Source organism: Elgaria multicarinata, chromosome 12 (genome assembly GCF_023053635.1).
Source record: "Elgaria multicarinata webbii isolate HBS135686 ecotype San Diego chromosome 12, rElgMul1.1.pri, whole genome shotgun sequence".
NCBI classification, from domain to species: domain Eukaryota; kingdom Metazoa; phylum Chordata; class Lepidosauria; order Squamata; family Anguidae; genus Elgaria; species Elgaria multicarinata.
The window spans coordinates 10,464,783-10,488,706 of NC_086182.1; the positions used below are offsets into that span (position 1 = coordinate 10,464,783).

General features: G+C 43.6%; 1 protein-coding gene across 6 annotated transcripts in view; it reads left to right on the top strand.

Moving 5' to 3' along the window:
* SLC39A14 (solute carrier family 39 member 14) overlaps nucleotides 1-22,004 on the top strand; it is a 50,919-nt gene extending 28,915 nt beyond the window's left edge. For all 6 annotated transcript variants that reach the window (XM_063138937.1, XM_063138938.1, XM_063138935.1 and 3 more), the window contains 5 exons: nucleotides 351-473; nucleotides 4,403-4,585; nucleotides 6,147-6,354; nucleotides 16,812-16,996; nucleotides 17,912-22,004. In XM_063138937.1, the coding sequence (XP_062995007.1) occupies nucleotides 351-473; nucleotides 4,403-4,585; nucleotides 6,147-6,354; nucleotides 16,812-16,996; nucleotides 17,912-18,058 (846 nt within the window). In that variant the 3' untranslated portion in view covers nucleotides 18,059-22,004. The remainder of the gene's footprint in view (nucleotides 1-350; nucleotides 474-4,402; nucleotides 4,586-6,146; nucleotides 6,355-16,811; nucleotides 16,997-17,911) is intronic.
* The last annotated feature ends 1,920 nt before the right edge of the window (nucleotides 22,005-23,924 follow it).

The window sequence follows — 23,924 nt, forward strand, 5'->3', positions numbered from 1 at the left end:
AAAGCAAGCAAGCAATACAATAAAAGTTAGGAAGTGGCATTAACTATTAAAAACTCACCTGAACAGCGTTAACTTGATGTGACTCCACATCTGACATGGTGCAGGCCAGACACAGGTTTATTGCTGTCGCAGTAGAAATTTACAGTCAGCTGCCATCAGGAAATAGTTCTATAGGTCAAGTGACAAGTATCTGAACTCTGCAGAACTTTTTACTTTCTCTCTGTGGCTTCTCTTAGAGATGATGAGAAAAGGGCGCCGAAATCAGGGAGGGGAGCAATGTAGAATTTGCAAATGCTCCATTCTTCATTCTTATGCTTCACCAACTCTTTCCTGCCCCTCCTTCTCCATAGGCCTTTGGGTTCAATCCTCAGGAAGATTATTATCTCCCCAAATCTGCTGTCGTCTTTGGGGGCTTTTACCTGTTCTTTTTCACAGAGAAAATATTGAAGATGCTTCTCAAGCAGAAAGACAAGGTGAGATGGGGCAAACTCTGAGAGTGTGGGACATTTTTTGCCTTTGTCCAATACTGATGACAGAAATCACTTGTGGACGAACTACTTCGGGTGCTAATCTTGGGTTCTGTTTCTTTAAGCTAAGTCAAATTTTGAGGAGCAATTAAATAAAAGGAGGATTCTGCCCTTAAAAGTGGCCTAGAAATAATTTTAAAGAAAGAAAATAAGATTTGTATTTTTTTCCTCCAAATACATTAGAAGAGGGAATTCTGGCAAAGATTCAGTAGTCTAGGATTGTGGCTTCCAAACATTTTAAATACAAAGAACTTTTTCCCCACCTTGATTTGTCTGCTGAGGAGCCACGTGTGTTCCTGATGCAACACCTGCATGTTACGAAGTATTTGGGATGTCAGCTTGGGACCTCGATACTTGAGGGTATATACTCTCCTTATATATGCCCACCTAAGACTTGAGATCTGTTGGAGGAGCCCTCCTCCACATCCCACCGATGCAACACATACACTATGGTGGGACCTGGGAGAGGGCTTTCTCTGTTGTGGCACCCCGGCTGTGGAATGCCCTCCCCTTGGAGGCCCAACTGGCGCCAACGTTGACTCTATTCCAGCACCAAGTAAAAACATGGCTTTTTTATAAAGCCTTTAATGGTCAAATTCACCTGCCTTGCACATTGTTTTAACTGTTTTAATTGTTATATTTTGTTTTTAACTTGATGAATGGTTTAATTTGTTTTTAGCTGTGTATATTTATTGTTTTATATTGTATTATTTTATCTGTATGACGCCCTGAGATCCTAGTGATATAGGGTGTGATACAAATGTTTTAAATAAATAATAAAATAAATAAATGTGTGTTTGAGAGCACTCCTGAGTTTGTGTGGGGCAGCAGTCATGCCTAGCTTTTTGTCTTCTCACACCTCGCTTTGTTTAACATTGTCAAGAAGGCACATTTACTGTCAGAAATGCACAATGGTGACCCGACTCACATGTTGGGAAACAGAGCATAAATGTCTACCAGTAAATATACTTTAGATCAAGAAGTTTAATAAGGAATGAAAGAACTAACTATGCTGGGGAACTTACAGAGAGGATTAAAATAATATTTTCCCCAGTGACTTCATTATTTCCAGATATTTTACCTCTCTAGTATAAAAGGGTCATTATTACATTGTTTTAGAAATCATTTTGTGGGGAGTAAAGTTGGGGTAACAATATATGAATACTTTGTCTTAAATTCTAAAAGAAAGTATGACATAATCCAAAGCTGTTCAATTTTTCCATTTGGCGGGGGAGAACAGTCCTTTGGGGGGGGGGAACTGTCTCCCCCACCCCCAAATTTTCCTGTTTCTTTTTCCGAGCCTTCACATCTCTAGGCAGGACAGTATGGGTTTTGTTCTATTATTATTATTATTATTATTATTTATTTATTTATTTATTTATTTATTTATATGCTGTTGCAATCATTTAATGTGGTTCTAATCTACTCAGACAATAATGACAAATTTACTGTGTTTACTAATGATGCTTTCATGAGCAAACTAAGTTATACATAAAATAACTTTAGGAAAAGAAAGGCTGCTGTTCCTAAAGTATTACTCCCCAAACTGGTGTCTCAGATGTTTTGGACTACAGTGCCCAGCATTTCTGGCCTTTGACCATGCTGCCTGAGGCTGATGGGAGCTGAAGTCCTAAATATCTGGAGGGCAACAGATTGGGAAGCTGTCATAAAGCAACAAAGTGACTTTAGATCTGTAAAGAGCACTAAAAAAAAGTATTTTTTTCAAGTTTTCCAAAATTTCATTTTTTTTCCAGGGGTGGGGAAATCCAGAAACAAAACATTTTTTTCCCATGGCCTCAGCATTTCCAGAAATTTTACATCTCTAGTCCAGCCTAATGAAGAGTTCTGGAGAACTTAAAAGCTTGCTCCTGATTCTGTGATATTTTCCCCTTATCCTAAATGTTGCCATACTTTGAGTAAATAACATGTTATAGGACAAGATGAGACCAGTGGAAGAATGCAAAATATGATGATAGGATGTTGCTGAGCTGGTTATATTGGCATGTAGCCTCCCTCTGCCATACGCTCTAACAGCTTTCCTCAATCTGGTGTCCTCCTGACTTCAACTCCCATGCTCAATGGTCAGGAATTCTGGGAGTTGTAATTCCAAACATCTGGAGGGCATCAGGTTGGAGAAGACTGCTCTCCAATGACAGCTTTTGTAATAGCAATTAAAAAAAAAATCTCCTAAAGGTAAACAAACTGAAGCTGAATCCGGACAAAACAGAGGTGCTTGCTGTCAAGGGCTCTGACCTAGGTTTGGAGGTGTGTCAACCAGTTCTGGATGGGGCTACACTCCCCCTGAAAGACTGTGTTCGCAGTTTGGGGGTGCTCCTGGATCCATCGCTCCAAATGACAGCTTAGATAGTTGCGACAGCCAGGAGTGCCTACTATCAGCGTCAGCACGTGCACTACAAAGACAGTAGTGCACGTGCTAGTAACCCCAAGGCTTGACTTCTGCAATGCGCTCTACATAGGGCTACCATTGTACCTAGTTCTGAAACTTCAACTAGTTCAAAATATGGCAGCCAGGTTGGTCACCAGTACATCTAGGGGTGAGCATATTACCCCAACATTAAAATCACTCCACTGGCTGCCAGTTAGTTTCTGGGTGAAGTACAAAGTGTTGGTCATTACCTTTAAAGCCCTAAATGGTTTGGGTCCAGGTTACCTGCGGGATCGCCTTCTCCCATACAGTCCGCCCTGCACACTCAGGTCCTCTGGGGTGAACTTACTTCAGTCAGCTAAAACTAAGCTGACATCAGTTTCCCAGAGGACCTTTTCTTCTGTCGCCCCCAGATTGTGGAATGGCCTGCCAGAGGAGATTCGTAAAATTAACTCTCTGTGTGATTTTAAGGCAGCTTTAAAGACTAGCCTTTTCCAGCAGGCCTATCCAGATCAATGTAAAATCAAGATTTTTTAAGATGTATTGATTCCTGTTCTAATGTTGTTCCCCGCCTCGATCCAAAGGGAGAGGCGGGTAAGAAATTATTATTATTGTTGTTGTTGTTGTTGTTGTTGTTGTTATTAATCCTGAAAACCTAAATCCCTTGAGACTTGCTTTTAGTGCCATTTAAAGTGGCAGAAACAATAGTTTAAAGTAAAACTGTATGAACTGTTTAGACAGAATCCCGCCCCCTCACCCTTTCCTTGCCTTTCCTGCATGTGCACTGCCTTGTGCATGGAAACCCCCTTCCCCTGCTCCCCCTTCCCTTGTGTGGAGAGTTGGAATTGTAGCTGGGCACTATTGTGTGCAGGGCATGGGCTGCATGCTGCACTTATTTATTCGAACTTCTTACTCACCTCGTTCAAACATTTGGTCCTGTTAACAGCAGGTTCAAGAAGTGAAGAACATTACGTAGAATTAAAACAGATGAGCAAACCAGATGAACAGATACTGTAAGGAACAGTCAACAAGGATTTTGCGAAGAGAAATCGTATCTCATAGGCAGGCTTGTCGTGGGTTCCAATATACACACAGATTAAGGCTGGTACAATTGCTTCCAAGTACATGGGACTTTCAAAACATCCTTGAAAAAGGTCCTTGAAAGTCAAATAAGACAGGGAACAAAACAGAACAGTGTCTTGTGTAGATCAACAAGGTATTTCTCAAGATAGAGGAGTGCCCTCCCCACAAAAACATCCCGTATTAGGAATGTTGTGTACTGAAAGATGACAAAATCTGCTGATAAATGCTGTGGAGTTGTGAATTACTGTGGCTAAATAAAGATAAAAATGTATGTTGTATGATGCAACCAGGGGAATAGGGGGTAAAACCTAGAGTAGAGGGCTGCAGCAACGGAATATAATCCTAGCTGTTCTTGCATGTTGTGGGCCGGGCTATTCCTTGCTAAAGCTATTTCTGTGTTCCCCAGCATCATCATGGGCACAGCCACTACAGCGCTGAGACACTTCCTTCCAAGAAGGACCAGGAGGAGGGAGTCACTGAAAAGCTGCAGAATGGTGACCTGGATCACATGATCCCTAATAAGAACAGCGATCTGGAATGCAAGGATCCATCAGTTGATGAGAAGATTGTTAGCTCCTTATCTGTTCAGGTCAGTGGGCCCCTGCACTTAAAGGTACTAATGTCTTACTTCAGTCTTTACAGGAGGAGAGTTGTCTTAGCTTGTAGGAAACGTCTTGTAAAAGCGTCGTTGTGCCAGGAAGCCTTCCCTTGATGACCAGCTACGGTTCACTTTGCGTTTTGCTTTTTAAAAAATATATTTTAATGTGTTTTTATTCTTTTTTAATTCTTTTTTTATCTTGTACACCACTCCGAAATTTTGAACGGGGGGCGGTATATAAATATTGTAAATAAATAAATAAAAAATTGTAAATAACATTGGTCCAAGACAGAGCTCCCAGAATTTGTTTCAGTTAGCGATGCTGTCAAATTTCGCAATTAGTTGGCATTGATCAAAACTCGTTTGTTCGTAATGCTCGCCTTTGTAGTGGGCCTGGATTGATGTATTCAGAATCCAATTGCTTGCGAGCTTTGGTGCCTTGGAGCCACATAATGTGGTGATACATTATGGCATGCTGCACTACTTGATTATGAACAAAAGCTTCCAAGAGGCTCCTTGATACTGCGCATATGCAAAAACTCATATACGCAGAACGAGATTTCATATTAAAGGAGAATTCTTGTCCAAGCTCACATGGATGAATTTGTTACTTTCAGGGGAAATAATGAATTCATTTAGGGTAAGCTTGCACATCACTAGTCTTAGTCTGCTTTTGCTGGAAAAGGATGGTAGGACCCATGGGCTACCTCATTCATTTGTCCCATGCAGACATAACTTTCTTGCTTTCTTCACCATGGTTAGGAGATTGGGAGTGTGCTGCAGACTCATGTCTTTGCTTTCTCATCTGTCCTACGCAAATTTCCCACTTTGAACCATGGAGTAGTGTTGCATCTCTATGGTTTTGAAACTAGGATTTCAACTGAGTCTGCAATCTCTGATTAAGAACCACAGAAAGGAAGGGGGGAACTTATACACAAGAGAGGATGGGGAGGTAACCTATGGCATGATCCTTCTCTCCTAAACTATGGCCAGAGGATTGGGAGGATCACATCTGGGCCTCAGTAGCTTAGTGTGAGAGGAGAAGATAATAGTTACATTTATAATCTGTGCTTTGACAGCATATTACTGCAGAAGCAATACAATATAAGCACAATTTATAGACATCTGGTTTACAGTGATGCACTGGCACAGTAGTGAGAATCACTGGAAATCTTATGCCATAGAATTGTCAAGCAAACTCTGCTTCCAGGTAGCTTAGATAGGGAGGAGAGGTCAGGTTAGATGCATTTGGAAGTCTGTTTATGTTTCATGTTCGTTGGCTAGGGCACTAGAGCGGGATACTTTAATTTCCTCTCTCTGCTTCTGACCCCACACACTGTGACATCTCACACAATTGTGCGTGCCTAAGTATCTCCTGTTGTAACAAATGGGCAAGCCATACTGTACAAGTGGCAATATGCACCTATGTGATGCAAGTTCAAACAAGAACGTTGGTTCACCTACATAAACTGAGTAGTAGAGTGATGAGAGAGCTCTTGTTTCAAGTACTGAGCTGCTGCCTGATGTGTTCCTTTCAATAATGCCTTTTCAGGATCTCCAAGCTTCTCAAAGCACATGTTACTGGCTAAAAGGCGTACGTTACTCTGACATTGGCACCCTGGCCTGGATGATCACCCTGAGCGATGGCCTTCACAATTTCATTGACGGTTTGGCCATTGGGGCCTCCTTCACTGTCTCCGTCTTTCAAGGCATCAGCACCTCTGTAGCCATTCTCTGTGAAGAATTCCCCCATGAGCTAGGTATGTGCTCCTTAAGCTATGCAGTAGGACTGGGGAGAGGGGAATAACATTGAGTGTGCTATCTAGACATTCCCCTGAGGTCAGCGTAGCCCAGCGGTTCCTTCGTGTTTAGTGACATCCCCTTGAGGTCCATGGGCCTATGTGGGGTCCTTATTAATGTGCAAATAAAGGGACAACCAAAATGATCAGGGGTGGGAACATCTTCCTTGCAAGGAAAGGCTAAAACCTTTAGGGTTTGTTTTTAAGTTTGTTTTTAATGGACCCCACAATTGTTGTTTTTAAATGGATACTGTTGTTTTTATACTGTTTTTTGTGTTTGTGTGTGTGTGTGTGTGTGTGTTTTTTAATTGTATACTTTTAATGTTTACTATTTTTAAATGTTGTAAACCGCCCAGAGAGCTTCGGCTGTGGGGCGGTATATAAATGTAATTAAATAAATAAATAAATAAATAGGGTCTTTTAGCTTAGAAAAAAGAGAAGTTTATAAAATTGTGCATTGAAGTGGATAAAGAAAAATTTCTTACCTGGGATTATTTAGTGAAATTGATTTGGTAGGCTTTAATCTTCTGCTAAAAGAAGCACCACTTTGCACAATGTACAATTAATCTATGGAATTTACTACCACAAGGTATAGTGATGGCCGCTAGCTGAGATGGCTTAAAAAGGGATTAGACAAATTCGTGGAAGGTAATTTATGGCTGCATTTGGACATAAAAATAGGCCACAACTCAAGAGAATCCTGGCTTTTTGATCCAGAGCAGCATTCTCATTTATGCTTCCTGCTTGCTTCCTTCTGTCAGTGGAAGAAGTTAAAGTAACTAGAAACTAACCAGGTAGCCAAAACTTAGTGTTATGTCTGAACCAAGACTCCTGGAAACAAAGAACTGAAAAACAACTACAAACCTGGCTTCAGGTTCTGGCTTTTTAGGAGAGCAGCACACCAGAAGTTCCTGTTCAGCTCTTACTTCCTGGTTAGTTTCTGGTTAATTTAACCATTCCTGCAAGTGGGAGGATCCAAGTGGCAACAACCAGGCAGCTCACAAACCACATTACATATGATTAGGGCTATTAGTTGTGCTACCTGTACGCAAAATCCCATGTGTTCTGAGGCAGTGTATTATTTAAAACCAGTTGCTGGGTGGCAGCAGGAGGAAAGATACCAATAGTCCTGAAGCCTTACTTGCACGGTACCTCAAAGCAGCTGGTTGGCCACTGTGGGAAGCAAGATGCTTGTGATCTGAGCCCAGAACCTTGAAGGCTATAGAAAGCTAATCACAAAATGTTAGTTATTGGAGCGGAAGCATACATTTGGTTTTACAAGTCTGGGCTGAAAAGGCAAGTGGCTGGGTTCACACTCACACTAACCCATGGTGGGTGGCAAGTTATTCTGGGTAGGTGATTATGGAAACCACCTACTGTGCTCCCATTAGACAATCAGGCAAACAAGATACATAGAGTAGTTTATTTCACACACACCCTTGCCCCTCCTCCTTCTGTAGTCCTCTTGCCCAGCTGGGCAGGTATCCCAGCTTCCTTTGCGGCAGGAATAGAGATCGTTTGAGAGGAGCAGAGTGGCAGCAGCATTTTTGTCCAGTCTTGCCGAACAGTTCTGTAGGTGCTCTCCATAACCCATCCTGCACGACAGACAACACGCTAACCTACCATAGGTAAAATAACCCTTACTACAGAGCATAGGTCCTCAGGGTGGCTTATTTGGGAGAAAAAACCTACTGGGTGGGTGGGGTGGGGGAACATCCCACAGACAACACGCATGGGTTGTTCCAAAAAATAAATCATCATCAGTTGGCATGTTGTGCGAACCCAGTCAGTATGTTCTTTTTAAGAATGATACTGAGTGAGTCATGCTGAAAAGTTGCCAGTGAAGGTGTGCAAACATGAAGCTGCTTCTTCTGAGGGTTGAACTGAAAGTCAGCAAGCTCTCAACGTGGTAAAATTTATAGGAAGTGAATCACTCAGAGAGCTTCAGCTATTGGGCAGTATAGAAATGCAATAAATAAAATAAAATTGTCTCAGCTGTGGAATGTTTCAAGTAGGTGACTTGCAAAGTAGTCATTCCAACAGAGAGACTTCTACAAGTTACTGTATCTTGCATGGTGCCTATGATGGACACGTAAACTTGAGGGGGAATAAAAGCCCCTCAAATAATTAGCTTAATATACAAGTATGTAAGTCACAGGGGGGGAAATAAAAGGGACAGATGATGAAACATGTGTTGGAAAACAGCAGACAGGTCAGGAGAGAGGTTTGCTCCAGTTAGTGCTTCTCAAAATAATATTACCTGAAACAATATACTACTCTGGGCCAAACTGTGTGGGGCAGTTCTTCATCGTGGTCTCTATGCATCACACATATGGGCTTTGCGCCTGCACAGAGACCGAACCGGAACCTTCTATAGCTTAGGGAAACGTTTTTGGCGGGAACCCCTCCCCCACGCTACCGCGCATGTCCATGGGGTTCCTGCCCTTACCTCAGTTCTTTGTCGTCCGCCATTGTGCCTAGACCTGTAGAACCAACCTCATAGCGTTTCTCTCTAATATTTTCTCGTTAAACCTTTTACTCTTCATCTTTCTTCTACTTTCGCTCATATTCTTCCTTTTTCTTCTTATCTATCTATCTATCTATATAAAATTGTAGTAGATAGATTTCTCTTAGCGACTTTGGTCGCGGTGCCTGAGCCGCATGGCAGTGAAGGCCCCTTTCCGTAAATGTGTTAAATGTGGAGCTAAGCTCCCTCCTACCGACGGACACTCCCTGTGTGTTCTTTGCCTGGGCGAAGGCCACAAAGTAGAGACCTGCCACCATTGTATGGCATTTACCAAACAAGCCAGGAAGAATAGAGCCAACCGCCTTCGCGCCATCCTGTGGGAAAAAGCCCTCAGGGCCACAGATACAGCGAAAATGGACAAAACGGAATCAAATAAGTCCGTTGTTGACCGTAGCACCGAGGTGTGCGAGCAAGCCAGAGCGACTAATAGGGCACTGATACCCCTAACGCCTGGTCGGTCATTGGCGAGCTCCACGGCCAAGAAAATCGCAAAAAAGGCCCGGACTCCCAAGTCTTCCTCCGAAATGGAGGAGAAGAAGAAGAAGAAGGAGGAGGAGGAGGATGCGGAAAAACCCTCTCTTGGCTCTTCCCAACCGTCCCAGCCGCCTCGGAGGCAGTCAACTCCTCCTACCATACCGACCGCTTCGGTACCGAGGCCTCATTCGACGCTGAGATCTCAGTCGGTACCGATAACGACGCTACCGACACACCCTCCCAGCCTATCGGAGGGTGAGCTACGCGACTCGGCCTCCGCTGCCTCATTTCGAGAGCCTGTAAGGCCTCAAGAGGCTCAGGAAATTATTCCTCTACCACCTTCGCCGAGACGTACACCGAGGCGTGAATGGGACAGGGCTTCCCAGTACTTTGAACCCCATTCCAGACAAGACTGTTATGATTGGGATCGCTACCGACCACAAAGATATTTTCAGGATGATCATGGCTACCAATATCCACCTGAAGTGTATTATGCTCAGCCTCCACCAACATCGAGGGTCTGCCAACTGCTGCTGGCGCCACCTTCGGTTCACCAAATGTCCCAGGTGTCGACTCATCGACGCCATAGCTCTTCTTCGATACTGGCCGCTGCGACCGCCACGGTACCGATGCAGCAAGAACAACACCAACTACAACTGGTTACTTTATCCTTACCCGAGGATAATTATCCTTCAGACTCCGAATCTGGACTGTCCGCTACACCGTCGATACCGTCACCAGACGATGCTGTTCACGACCAAGACCCTTCATCACCTTCGGACGATATGGTCAGATTCTCTGATCATATGTTCAGGATGGCCCAAGCACTTGGATTGGACATTCAGCAAACAGATGAACCTGTGGACGATCCCATATATGATGTTTTTCATGCTAAAACTAATTCGGCAATTGCTATTCCTCTTCCTCCTGCTCTAAAACAGACAGCACAGCTGTCATGGAAGACTCCGGCCGTCATGCAAGCTTCATCAAGGAGGATAGAAACCCTCTATCGAGTTCAGGAAGGGGATGCAGGATTTTTAGCCCAGCACCCAAAACCCAACTCTATTGTTGTGGAGAGCTCAAGGTCAGTCACAAAAAGCCCATTCTGCCCCCGTGGATAAAGAGGGCAGGAAGTTAGACCTTACAGGCAGGAGGATTTACTCCTCAGCCTCCCTTGGTATTAGGGCCTCGACCTACCAGGCAACTATGGCCCGATATCAACTCTTCCTCTGGGAGAAAGTGGGGTCACTATGTGACTATCTCCCAGAGGACAAGAGAGAGTTGGCGAGAGTTTTTCAGGCGGAAGCTTCCGCTATAGCAAAGCAGCAGCTATCGACCGCTAGACATCAAGTCGACTGCCACTCAAAGAATATGATGGGGGCCATATCTTTGAGAAGACATGCCTGGCTGAGATCGGCTAATCTCCCATACGAGACCAAGTCCAGGATTGAAAACATGCCCTTCGATGGCGAGGGCTTGTTTAACAGCAAAATGGACGAGACCTTAGATTCCATCTACAAGGCTCGCACAACAGCGAAGAAAATGGGTTTTTCTGCTCCCTCTGGGCAATACAAGCTGAGAAGGTGGACGAGGCCACCTGTTCAACAACAGCAACAGCGTCCTCATTATCAAGGACAGCCTAGACACCAACAGCAGCAGCTCCAAAGAAAGCGGCCATACCAAAGCCGTTTCCAGCAGGACAAGCGTCAGCCCGATTTTAGCAAGAAGCAGCGGGTTTGACTCCTCCGTCCCAGATCCACCTCCCTTTGCGAACCGCCTAGCATCGTTTTACCAACAATGGGAGTCAATAACATCGGACTCCTGGGTGCTCACTATCATCAAGTCGGGGTATGCCATCGAGCTCGATGTCCTCCCTCCTTCGGGGGTGAAAGTAACAGCGCCATCCCCTCCTCTGCTTCTCGAGGTAGAGACTTTACTCGCGAAGGGAGCCATCTCTCCTGTACCCACAGAGGAAGCCAACCGGGGTTTTTCTCGCGCTACTTCACGGTCCCGAAGAAAGATGGAGGTCTTCGACCGATCATGGACTTAAGGCAATTAAACAAGTACATTACCCCGAAAAAGTTCCGTATGACAACGGTTACTTCTATTCTGCAACTCCTACACAAGGGAGTTTGGTTCGCTGTGGTGGATCTGAAGGATGCGTACTTCCATATCTCCATCAGGAAGTCACATCAAGCTTACCTTCGATTCTCAATCGATGCGTCCCAGTTCCAGTTCGCCGTTCTTCCCTTCGGGCTTGCCACGGCACCGAGGGTCTTCACAAAGGTGATGGCAGTGGTGTGCGCCCACCTAAGACAAAAAGGAATTTATGTATACCCATACTTAGACGATTGGCTTCTGGTAGCGGACAGCAGTTCCACGTTCCAGAAGGACATATTAACCACCCTCAATCTGTTGGGCTCGCTAGGTCTATGGGTCAACGAGGAGAAATCCATCTTGACCCCACATCAGAAGCTGGACTTTATAGGGGTAACCCTATCGTCTCGAGAAGGAAGAGCATACCTGCCTTCGACCAGAGCAAACACTCTTCAGGATTTAGCCATCGGTACCGAAAGCCGGCGAAAGGTTTCGGCATGGACGATCCAGAGGCTATTAGGTTTAATGGCAGCGACTACCACAGTCATCAGGTTTGCAAGACTCAGAATGAGGATCTTGCAAGGCTGGTTCTTAAGAACGTTCGATCTTCGATGCGATGCCCGACGAACCTACCTGTCTATTCCGAGGCAAGTAAGAGCATCCCTGAAATGGTGGTTTTCGATGGCGACTCTCCAAGAAGGGGTTCTGTTCCGACAAGAAACTCCTTCGGTAACGATCACGACGGATGCATCGTTGACTGGATGGGGAGCACACTGCGACTCTCTCACGGCTCAAGGCCGCTGGCCTCCTTCTCAGAGGGAACATCATATCAACCACCTAGAACTTTTAGCGGTGGAGAATGCAATAAAGACCTTCGCACAAATTATCGAAGGCCGGAACGTCCTGATCGCGACGGACAACACCACCGTAGTGGCATACATCAACAGACAGGGTGGAACAAGATCGCACCCTCTGAACTGATCGGCACTCAGGATTTGGAACTGGTGCATAAAGAGAAATACTTACCTGACTGCGATCCATGTAGCAGGGAAGGACAACACCATTGCAGATTCCCTCAGCAGGTCCTTCCACGTCGACCACGAATGGGAGCTCGATACCGAAGTCAGGGACGATCTCTTTCGGTACTGGGGCCGCCCTGCTGTCGATGTCTTCGCTACCGAAGAAAACGCAGCTTGTTCCAGGTTCTGCAGCAGAGCAGGAAGAGGAAAGCACTCTCTAGGAGACGCTTTCACCAGAACTTGGAAAGGAAATCTTCTTTACATCTTCCCACCTTTTCCACTGTTAACGAAGGTACTAGCCAAGATCCAGACGGACAGGTCGGATTGCATCCTCATCACACCGTGGTGGCCTCGACAGACGTGGTTCTCCCACGCCCTTCGATTGTCGAACGCGAATTACATCAGACTCCCGTCGATATCGACGCTCCTGTCTCGACATCAGGGCAGAGTTCGACACGCAAATCTGTCAACCCTCAAGATGACGGCATGGAGAATCTCATCCACTCCTCCCCTCGTATCGAAAATTTGACTGTAGACCATATATTGTTGGCTTCACTAAAGCCTTCAACAAGAAAGTCTTGCATGACGAAGTGGCAAAGATTCCAAAAGTTTGCCTTAGAAAATAATCAACCATCGGAATCTTGCCGTATATCACTGATTCTTCAATACTTATTGACACTTTATCAGCAGGGACTCAAACTCACTTCGATCAGAGTCCACTTAGCTGCTATTACGGCCTATCATCGCGGCATGGATGGTTTTTCACCCTTTACACATCCAACAGCCAGAAAATTCCTAAAGGGACTTAAGAATACGATACCGACAGTAAAGTGTATTGTTCCATCATGGAGCCTGTCAGTTGTATTACAATAGCTGACAGGGAAACCCTTCGAGCCCATGGCCTCAACAGACTTTAGGCTTTTGACATTCAAGACTGCCTTCTTAGTGGCCATCACATCGGCTAGACGTGCAAGTGAGCTTAGAGCTCTCAGGATAGATGCTCCTTACACTATCTTTCACAAGGACAAGGTTGTGCTACGCACAGACCCGGCCTTCCTGCCTAAGGTGGTGTCAACCTTTCATCTGTCCCAACACATCACTCTACCAGCCTTCTTCCCGAATCCTGCAACACCTGTTTAATCTTCATTACATACACTTGATGTAAGGAGAGCTCTTGCTTTTTACAAGGCTAGGACAGAGAGTTTTAGGAAAACAAATCAATTGTTTGTTTGCTATGGGGAGCCTTCTAAGGGACTCCCTGTTTCATGCCAGCGATTGTCATGCTGGACTGTAGAGACAATTGAACTTGCCTACTCTATCTCTAAACTAGACCTTTTAAGGCCTGTAACAGCTCATTCTACTAGAGCCATCGCAACATCTGTTGCGTTCAGCAGAGGTGTTCCCTTAACAGATGTTTGTAGAGCTGCAACGTGGTCCACTCCATCCACGTTTATTAAACACTACAGTTTGGACACCCGTGCGAGACAAGATTGCTCATTCGGGAGGACAGTGCTGTCAGAAATCCTGAGATGAGGCACCAACCCACCTCCAAGGTATGTCAGCTTGCTACTCGCCCATATGTGTGATGCATAGAGACCACGATGAAGAAATGCAGGTTGCTTACCTGTAACTGTAGTTCTTCGAGTGGTCATCTATGCATTCACACAACCCACCCACCATCCCACTTGGTGGTGTGAGACTTACAAATGATGCAGTTAGGTGTGTAATCTTACTTTATTAATTTACACTCATGTTTATGGGGGCACAATGTCGGACTCCTGTAAACTGAGGTAAGGGCGGGAACCCCATGGACATGCGCGGTAGCGTGGGGGAGGGGTTCCCGCCAAAAACGTTTCCCTAAGCTATAGAAAGTTCCGGTTCGGTCTCTGCGCAGGCGCAAAGCCCATATGTGTGAATGCATAGATGACCACTCGAAGAACTACAGTTACAGGTAAGCAACCTGCATATATTTGGGGGCAAGGGTGGGGAGCTTGAACAAAGCGCTGCATGATAGTAAATGATGCTGGGGTGCAGATCCTGTATTTTATTATTTATTTATTTATTACATTTATATCCCGCATTTTTTCCTCCAAGGAACCCAAGGCGGCGTACATAATCCTCCTCCTCTCCATTTTATTCTCAAAACAACAACCCTGTGAGGTAGGTTGGGCTGAGAGTCTGTGACTGGCCCAAAGTTACCCAGTGGGTTTCCATGGCTGAGTGGGGACTAGAACCTGGATCTCCCAACTTCCAGTCCAACACCTTAGCCACTACGCCACACTGTATCACATAACATGATCAGCACTCTAGAACCCTTACCTTTTCTCCATCTGAGTGCTGAGAAAATGAATAGTACATGCAGGCATCTCATGTCTCTTGTAGGCCCTAGTGATTTGTGGTGGTATTAGAAGGTACTTTGATGTAACTCTGGCCCACTGTGAAGCAGTCTTTTAAGGGGCAAGCAAACTAAGAGCTGAGGCAGAAAGGAGAGTAAGCTGTTGCTGCTTTTAGCCGACACGCAAAGTATTTAAATAAGGCTAAAGAAGTTTCTGACCTATTCTAACCAGAGCTGACCCAAGGCTATTTAAAAGTTCAATATACTTGAAAATATATTTTAAAACTTAAGCAGGGAAACCGTGAATGCCCTTCAACTGGTTGAACAAATGAAAACAGGCCACACGGGACGTACTAAGATGTGCATATCTTATAGAGAAAAGCAAATGCGAAAGAGCATCACATGCAGAACTCAAATGTGGAACATGTAATGATTACAGAGAAATTACGACTGTAATCATGAACCACAAAGTGGTGTGACTTACATGCAAGTATTATATCAGGCAAAGTAAACTACAGTTTAACTCTTGCTGATATCTATCAGAAAAACATTATTAGGAAAACTCTATCATAGGCCAAACTAGCAGCAGTTTGGAATGTTACTTAGCTCTCAAATTCCCACCAGTCCAGACTAGTTAAATGCAATTCTTAAAGCTTCCAGCTATAGAGCACCATAGTCCAAACCTTTAGGGAAAAGGAATATTACAGCTACCTGTCCCAATCAGAGATCTGAAGAACAGACTTTGTGGACCCATATGTAGATTAGAGGACAGCTCTCCCAGAGTCCAAGGTGTAAGACCCAGAAATGTCCGGATAGGAAAAGCAATCCATGTAGAAAGTGAAGAAACAATGGGAAATTGTCCCTGCAGATTTCTGCCCACAAACATGTTGTTCACCAATTCAGGACCAGTGGTGAAGTAAAATGAAGGGGGGGGGGCACCAAACCATCCTGCTCAGGAGCAGCTCAAAATACTGGCGTGGGGGTGGAAGAATGGCCCAAAATAGTGTCAAAGCCAGGAATAAGACATATTCGGAAAAGGGGAGGATCCTTCTTTTGAGAGAAGTAAAAAAACAGGCCAAAGCAAAATCTACTAACAAAGCCCAGAATTGAACAAAAAAGGCCAAGCAAGGAATGTGTGTGTGGGGTGGGTGTGAATTCCTCAAACAGGGTACAGTTGCTTTTTGATCCCCTGATAACCCCCAATTGTTCTGCTCTTTGATTGGCCCTTTTCCCTACTTGCTAACTAGAAATTTCCATCCTGTATTGGTGAGCAACATGTTTGCAGGCAGAAACCTGCAGGGACAGTTTTCCATTGTTTTAGACAGCTGATTTTACCCTAGGACTTATCAGGGTACATGAGAACTCTCCAGGCTCATAGAGCTGCCAGCTTCAGGAAGTAACAAAGATCATAACTTTTTCTCATACTGGTCCATTATTCCGTGGCTTGACCACCACTTCGTCAGCATATCTGTCTGACTCAAAGCTGCAAAAACTTTCTGCCCTTAAAGCAAGACAGGTCTGTTTGTGAACCAAAGTTTTTCTCCCATTCCATTCCGTGGCTTCTTTATAAGCCCTTTTATCCCAGCATCTGAACCCAAAGGGGACCCTGAGTAACATTTACTCAATTTACTTTTGAGGTATCTCCCCTTTCTTTAATGTTTGTTCTGCGTGCATGATAGGGGCTGAAGAAGTGCTCTAGTGAATGTTAGCATGTATAGAATATATTTTATATCAAATGTCATCATCAAAGTTTCATTGTTTAACCAAAAATGTTGGTCATAGCACACACAGACACAAGGAGGAAAGTATATCAGTAATATACAATACATTCCAATATAAACAGGTTATATTTTTAAAAATGCTGTCTGAGATGTTTATTCAGCAGAAATTGGCTTAAACATTGATTCTACCGACATGGTGTGCTCTCTCGGTTTTAACTACTTTTGCATTGCCTTTCGTCTTGCAGGTGACTTTGTCATTCTGCTGAATGCTGGGATGACAATCCAGCAAGCGCTCTTCTTCAATTTCATCTCAGCATGCTGCTGCTACCTGGGGCTAGCTTTTGGGATATTGGCTGGCAGCCACTTCTCCGCCAACTGGATCTTTGCTCTAGCTGGCGGAATGTTTCTCTACATTGCACTGGCTGATATGGTAAGTAGTAGGTAGATACAGTAAGTGCTGGGTTGAAGCCTTCCCAGTCAAAGGGATCTTGAATCGTCCCTGAGCAATATGGCTGAATTTGGCTTTGCTAAAAAAATAAATCATATTGAAAACAAAATCTGTGTTTCTAGCCCTCATGATGATGATGAAAGGAAAACGAGAACAGTACGGATATCTAGAAAGACCAGAAATCCTGGGGGCTTACATCAGGGATGGGCTTTATCTTTTCATTTCCCCCCCCCCCCATAGCTTTTATCCCCATTCAACTTTATTTTCACTTCATTCATGCATCCGCATGTATTGGTGCTTCCCTCCAGGTGGCATGCACTCATGGGAGCCTCTAATTGTCTTCTGCTACTGCTCTGCATTTATGGCTAATGCAAATTAAGTGACACTGCATGTTGACTTGGAATCATATCAGTCTTTCTAATGAAGTGTCTCTCCACATCTTCTGCGATGTCTCTTTTTGAGATCATCAGATATGCAGAGTTAATTGACCTTGTGACCCCAATCCAGCTAAACTTGTGTCTAAGTAGAATTCAAACCACCTGAACTAATTCATTGTGGCTAATTTAAGTCCCATTCTTGATCGGGGTCCATGTCAGGGGTAGGCAGCATGTGGCCCTCCAAATGCTATTGAACTGCAACTCCCATCAGCCCTTACCAGCATAGCCAATGATGAGGGATGATGCACATTGCAGTCCAACAACATCTGGAGAGCCACGTGTTGGCCACCCCTGGTCTATGTCTTCAAATTTAAGACATAAAGCTTGTGCTTGGTCCTAATGACAACCTAATTACCGCATTTTCCTGCCTGCTTTGTGTTCTGCACTTTCAAGTGTGTTAGAAGAAATGGCTTTGTGTTTGCTACAGGAATAAATGTAATTTCTTTCCTTGTCCAATAAGTTCCCAGAGATGAATGAAGTCAGCCAAGAAGACGAAAGGAACGGCAGTGCCTTGATTGCCTTTGCTATCCAGAACGCAGGACTGCTGACAGGATTTGCCATCATGGTGCTGCTCACCATGTACTCAGGACAGATTCAGCTCGGATAGAGGCATGCAACTTGCTAGCTGCCAGGTGTACGGACTGTGTAAAGCACAGCTTCTCACCAAGGATTACAGAAAGGGGCATGTTTATCCAATCTGTTTCATAGACTTCTTATTGACTGACCTGCAGTGGCTGACGAAACTCCTCGCTGTAGGATTAAGTGGCCTAACGACCATGTCCTAGTGTAGCAACAGCATCCCTCTCCCCTTTCTCCTTCGCATTCTGATGGACTCTAGGAAGGAAAAGCTTCCAGTTCTATTTGTCCTCTAAGGGCCCCAACCAGAGGTGTTTGAGTTCTCGTATCCTTTTTGGGTTGTGAATGGATTACATGAGCAAATTTTCTATGCTATAATTGATATACCATTGGATTTGGAAGCAGGGAGCGCTTTCTTAGAGTTTTAAAAGTGAGCATCAGTTTTTGGTTGGCTTGTTTGATTTTAAAAGGTTAATGGGCCGCAAACCAAAAATAAATACTTTTTAAAATTCCAAAACTTACTAGAAATGTGGGTAATAGACATCCTCTTGGAAAAAGCATTCCTGTGTGTGTGTGTGTGTGAGAGAGAGAGAGAGAGAGATTCTAAAATATTACAAATTTATGAAAGTTTTAAAGTTGAGTAAAAAAGACTTGTGTGATTAATTGACCTAGGGTTTCTTTACTCAGGTGCATTAATTGCAAACCATTTGGAATATAAAATAAAGAAATGCCTGTCCTACAGGATAGGGTTTTGATACTTTTTAGTTCCCTGTTTCCATCTTACGTTCTTAAGAGTACAGTTTTTCCTCGGACATTGTGGGGCATGATCAGCCCTCCCTTTCAATTTCCTCTGTCTTCCTTCAAAAGATTCGCACACATGTGAAGGCTATGAAAGTGAAGCCCAGATTTGGCGAGGGGGATGGTTGCCTTAGGGAGGTTTACTGCAGGATGAGTCTTCCCAGAGTCACTAGGTGAACTGAACTATTATCATATTGATAATATCAAGTCCTTCATCTTCAGTGTGTAGCAAATTTTCCACCTCACATATTCTCTGTAAGAATGTTGTGGTTGCTCTGATGTATAAACGAAAAGAAGCCCACTTCTTTGGCAGCCTAAGTAAGGTGATGTCTTATTCTGTCAGATTCCGCCCCGCCCCCCTCTTGTGGCAATGTCTCTGTCCTGGTGCACATGTCATTTGCTCTCCTCCCTTTCCCCCATGTTGATTTGGGATGCCTCACCTCCTTTATATTCTCCTATTATGGGGAGGATTGAACAGGAGCTGGATCCCACTCTCACTAGGGCCAAGATATATTGATGCTGAGGTGCACCAGGAGCACTTCTTTCCCCTGTGCCCTATAACTAATTGATATAGAATCCACAAGGAATGTTTCCTGCACAAATAAATGGAAGCCGCCCAGGAGCCCTCAGTGAAGACAGGCATTCGCTTCCTCACTTTACCCATTTGTAAGGCTGCTGCTTCCTTTTCAACCACGGATCATAGGAAACTCTAGACTTTTGAATGTATTAGCCCTGGGCTCTAACAAGTCTCTCCTTGGTGTAGAATAAATTGCTTTCCTTTCAAGTAAAACACCAATTGACTGGAATAAAGTAAGAATCAACAGCCATTAGGTATGATACATGAGTAGATTATAACTTTTGCATCGCCAGTAATGGATGGTTTAACTATGCTAGGCTTGGCAATTCTAACTTGTTGACAGAAGCGTTCTTGCCATCATTAACCCAGATTAGGCAGGGTGGGGTTGGGCTGCTGGGGGATATGCACCCCACGGATCTCTTTAAAGTTCAGTTGTGAGGGTTCAGACATCCACAGTATTTTTCAAGCAACTTCTAAGGGCCAAACTAGACAACCAGGAATTGCATGAATATTTTCTTCAAAATAAAAGCAGGCATAAGGTCTCAATCCAGTTTGGCAGCACGAGGGTGGAATTAATACCTCCCCTTACCCATATCAGGTCCCTCAAGCCTACTCCTTAAAAAAAAAAGTTCATGCAATTGTTAATAGTGTAAATGGCATCTCATCTACTTTGATCCTTAGCCAGTTGCTTGTTCTAATGTACTGAGACAAGAAGCATTGATTCCACCTTTCTTTTTTACAGCTCTTGGGATTAAAGCTCACATGGGTAGAGCTGGAAAAGATGGTACTGATACTAGAAGCACCAAAAGCAAGCACTGGGCCAAAACAGTTGAATACTATTAACGTTCAAAAGTATGACATATTCTAATGCCTTTACCAGGCTCTTTTGGAGAGACTTCTCAATGTAGCCACCTGATAAACACTGTTCTCCCATTTAGGGCACAATCCTATGTATGTTTAGGCAGCAAAAAGTCCTATATCTCCCAGCATGCACCACCCAGCTGAGCATGCTGGGAGATGTAGGATTATTATTATTATTTTGCCTAAACATACGCAGGATGTGCCCTTAAACAATGACCATAGGAAAGGCAGGCTTTGAGTATAGTAGAAAACACAAAGTACTTTAGGGAAGGCCTTTGTAGTTGCATCCACTCCTTTTCATAATAAGGGAGCACCAACTTGAGTTTTCTCAACAAGTTATATTGCAAATTGCTACGTCTCCTTTAGAGGACTGCTGCTAGTGTTGAGTATTCACTAGCCATTCATTATTCATTCATTTCTACTAGCACAATTGGCTATAATATAGTTACTAGAGTTAGAAGGTACAATTTGCATATGGCAGAAATTGGAATGTTTACTCTGTTGTTTGGATCTTGGTAGCCGTTTTAAATAAAGAGGCTTAAAATAGAATTTTACAGTAGACCTGCCTGATCGCATAGTCATATTAGTTTGAACCAACCTATGTTGTTAAAAACCATTAACTCCATTTTATTCAATAATTACCAGGATCTTTCTAATGCCACCCCATTATAATTTCTAAGGCACACGTATATTTACGTTCATTACAGACCCACCCCCTTTTTTTAGTTTATTTATCTTACCTATGTGTGAATCAGCCTAACTTGGGAAACCCTCATTCAGACTTTCCAGTGGGGTTCTTTGATTATCCTCATCCTTGGCATGTTAATACTAAATATACCAAAATAAAGATAATCCTTTGTTCCTGAAAAGCTCAGAATTGATTAGCCCAGCATTAATTGTTCGGTCCTTGTTCTTTGACTTAAGAGTAAATTGATGAAGTATGATGGAATCTTAGAAACTAGCCTTTCAGACATTTTTTTTTTCCAGAACAGTAGTAAGGAGGCGAGTCTCTGGCCAGTAAGATTGTAGCTGCAATGCTGACCTAGCCAGGTCAACACCTGTATGTGTAGGTTTACATTCTGATATCAATCCAGCATTTACACTGGGTAGGAACTTGATACCTTTGTTAAATGTCTTCACCTCAACTATACAGATTCCTATCCTAAGCTAGTTACAGCTGTTTACTACTATATTTACATAGTTTTGAGTCGCCTTTCGTTATGGAACTGAATTAAGTTCATTTTAAGTCAAAGGACTGCCAGTGTTGTCTGGCAACTGGGACAGTACAAAAGTAATTATGAAACCCCTACACAGATTTCATGTGCAGCCTGACCCTATGTGTGTTTCCTCAGAAGCAAGTCCCATAGAGTTCAGTGGGGCTTAGTCCCAGGGAGGTGTGCATAGGACTACAGCCTTAACATTGATAGAGCTGAATGAGGCTGTAGTTGCTGCACATGGCATTTTAGAGGGTCTACACAGAAGATACTCTTTCTTCTGCCAAAAGCATTTAACCTTCAGGAATGGGATTGAGAGGGAAGAAACCAGAACTGACCAAACTGTGAGGAAGCTTTGATTTTTATTTGTATTTCTAATGTGTCTGATTTCGAGATGGTTGATTCCTCCCCCCACAACTCAGTATTTGAATAACTCAGGTGTTGTAAGAAAACTTGCTGAAACAAAGAACATAACTTATGTCATGTGACTTGTAAAGTTATTTGTAAAATTCCATGAATAAACTATATTCTGTAATGACAACTGAAGAGTGTTTTATTTTTACAGCAGAAGCAGAGGGGATTTTTTTTTAATCATAAATCATTTTTTAATCATAAAAGTTATTATGCTTCCTTGAAATTTGTAATGCTTCTCCATTTTTATTACAAAAGTGACAATATTCTGAGAGTGGTCCACTTGAAGGAGTAGATGCTATTATGAAGTAGCTCGGTTTTAGAGTGAACTGAACAGACTCCATTTTGGTGCAGGGCTAATAAGCTGGGCACCTTCACCACCCATGCAGTCACCACCCATGCACCTCAGAAGGTGGGAACATGTGGCAGAGATTCAGATTATGACCTTAGAGGTCAGGAAGACTGCTGCTATGAAGATGATCCAACTACTGGGTTATATAGGGTCATAGCTCAGTAGCAGAGTACATGCACTAGGTCCCACCCTTTGCATCTCCAGTTAAAAAGGATCTCAGGTAGCAGGTGATATGAAAGACTTCTCCATGAGATGCTGGAAAGCCACTACCAACCAATGTAGACTAGAGGTCCATGGTCTGCAGACAGTCTCCTAAGCCATTTAGATGCCACCAAAAAACAAACAAAATGATGCGGTTCCCACAGGCTGCTGCTTTACTGCTGCTAATACTGGCAGTAAAACAGTAGGCACAGGTGCGGTTGCTGGGCATGGAGGAGGCCTCAGCAACCTGAAAGCTTTACCACTGCTAATGGAGGCGATAAAGCAGTGATAGGGGTCACTGCGTCTACCCTTCTTCAGTGACCCAGATCACTTCTTCCACACTGAAAGCAGCAATGTTCATTAACATCACTAGGAGTGGAAGGTTAAAACTTACTCCTCCCCCAGGAGTTCTGATGTCTCCTATGTGTGTGTCTGCACATGTGTGTCTATATGCATGCATGTACTGCCACTGGGGCATCCAATACAGGATGTAGAGCCCTTGGGGCCAAAAAGGTTGTGCACTCCTGGTATAGAAAATACTGGGCTAGATGGTATATACGAGTAGTTTAAGTTAGCTTCCTATGTTCCCAAGCACTAGCACCTTGAAGTGAGCTCAGAAATGGACTGGAAACCAGTGCACCGAAGCAAATTATGCTGTGTTAACTGAATAAAGCAGTAAGAAGGCATTCAATTTCTGACTGCCCCTAAGGAAATTATCTTTAGATGTAGTGCTACTCTTCAAACAGAAGATGGCAGTGATGCCTATGATGTTAACATTTTATGATTTGGGGTGGGCTTATTACCAAGTGCACCCTTGTAAAAAGTTTTGTATTTTATATGTTGAACAAATCCTAGGGCATTGCATAGAATGCCAACTGAAGCTTGTTCTAAGGGTGCTTTCAGATTTCTGCTTTTCTCAGTGAAACTAATAATGCGCTTAAACCTTACCAGCTGCAGCATGCGAAATGGCATGGCAGGTTGCCTTGAGTTGTGAGTGCATTTAAAAACAAAGTGTCTGCTACTCCATACTTCTGCCACACACACACACACCGCCCCAAATAATTTCTTGAGACCTAATGGTTGGAGGCTGCAATCTTCAAATTTCAACCTCACGATTTTTAAAAATCTTCTCTCTGCAAAGGGAGAGATATCAGAAAACCAGGGCTAGCCCAATACAAGCATAGTAAAGAGTGACTATTGGAGTTTGTGCTTTTATTTATTTATTTTAATCCTTCTTTTCAGATAAATAATGTTTCCTATACTGGTTCACACTAAGAGACAGACCTTGCCTTAGGTTTACAATCAAAAGTTGGAAACAGAAACAGCTGAAATATGAAATTCTTCCTGTCAGAGCAGCAACATAATTTAGAAATAAAGCACTGATGAAGTTAGAAATGCAAGGTTTCTTCTGTAATTACAAATTCAGAGCAAATTGCTTCTCCTCCTGTGGACCATGCCAGCCTTGTTAGTCTGCTGTAGGAAA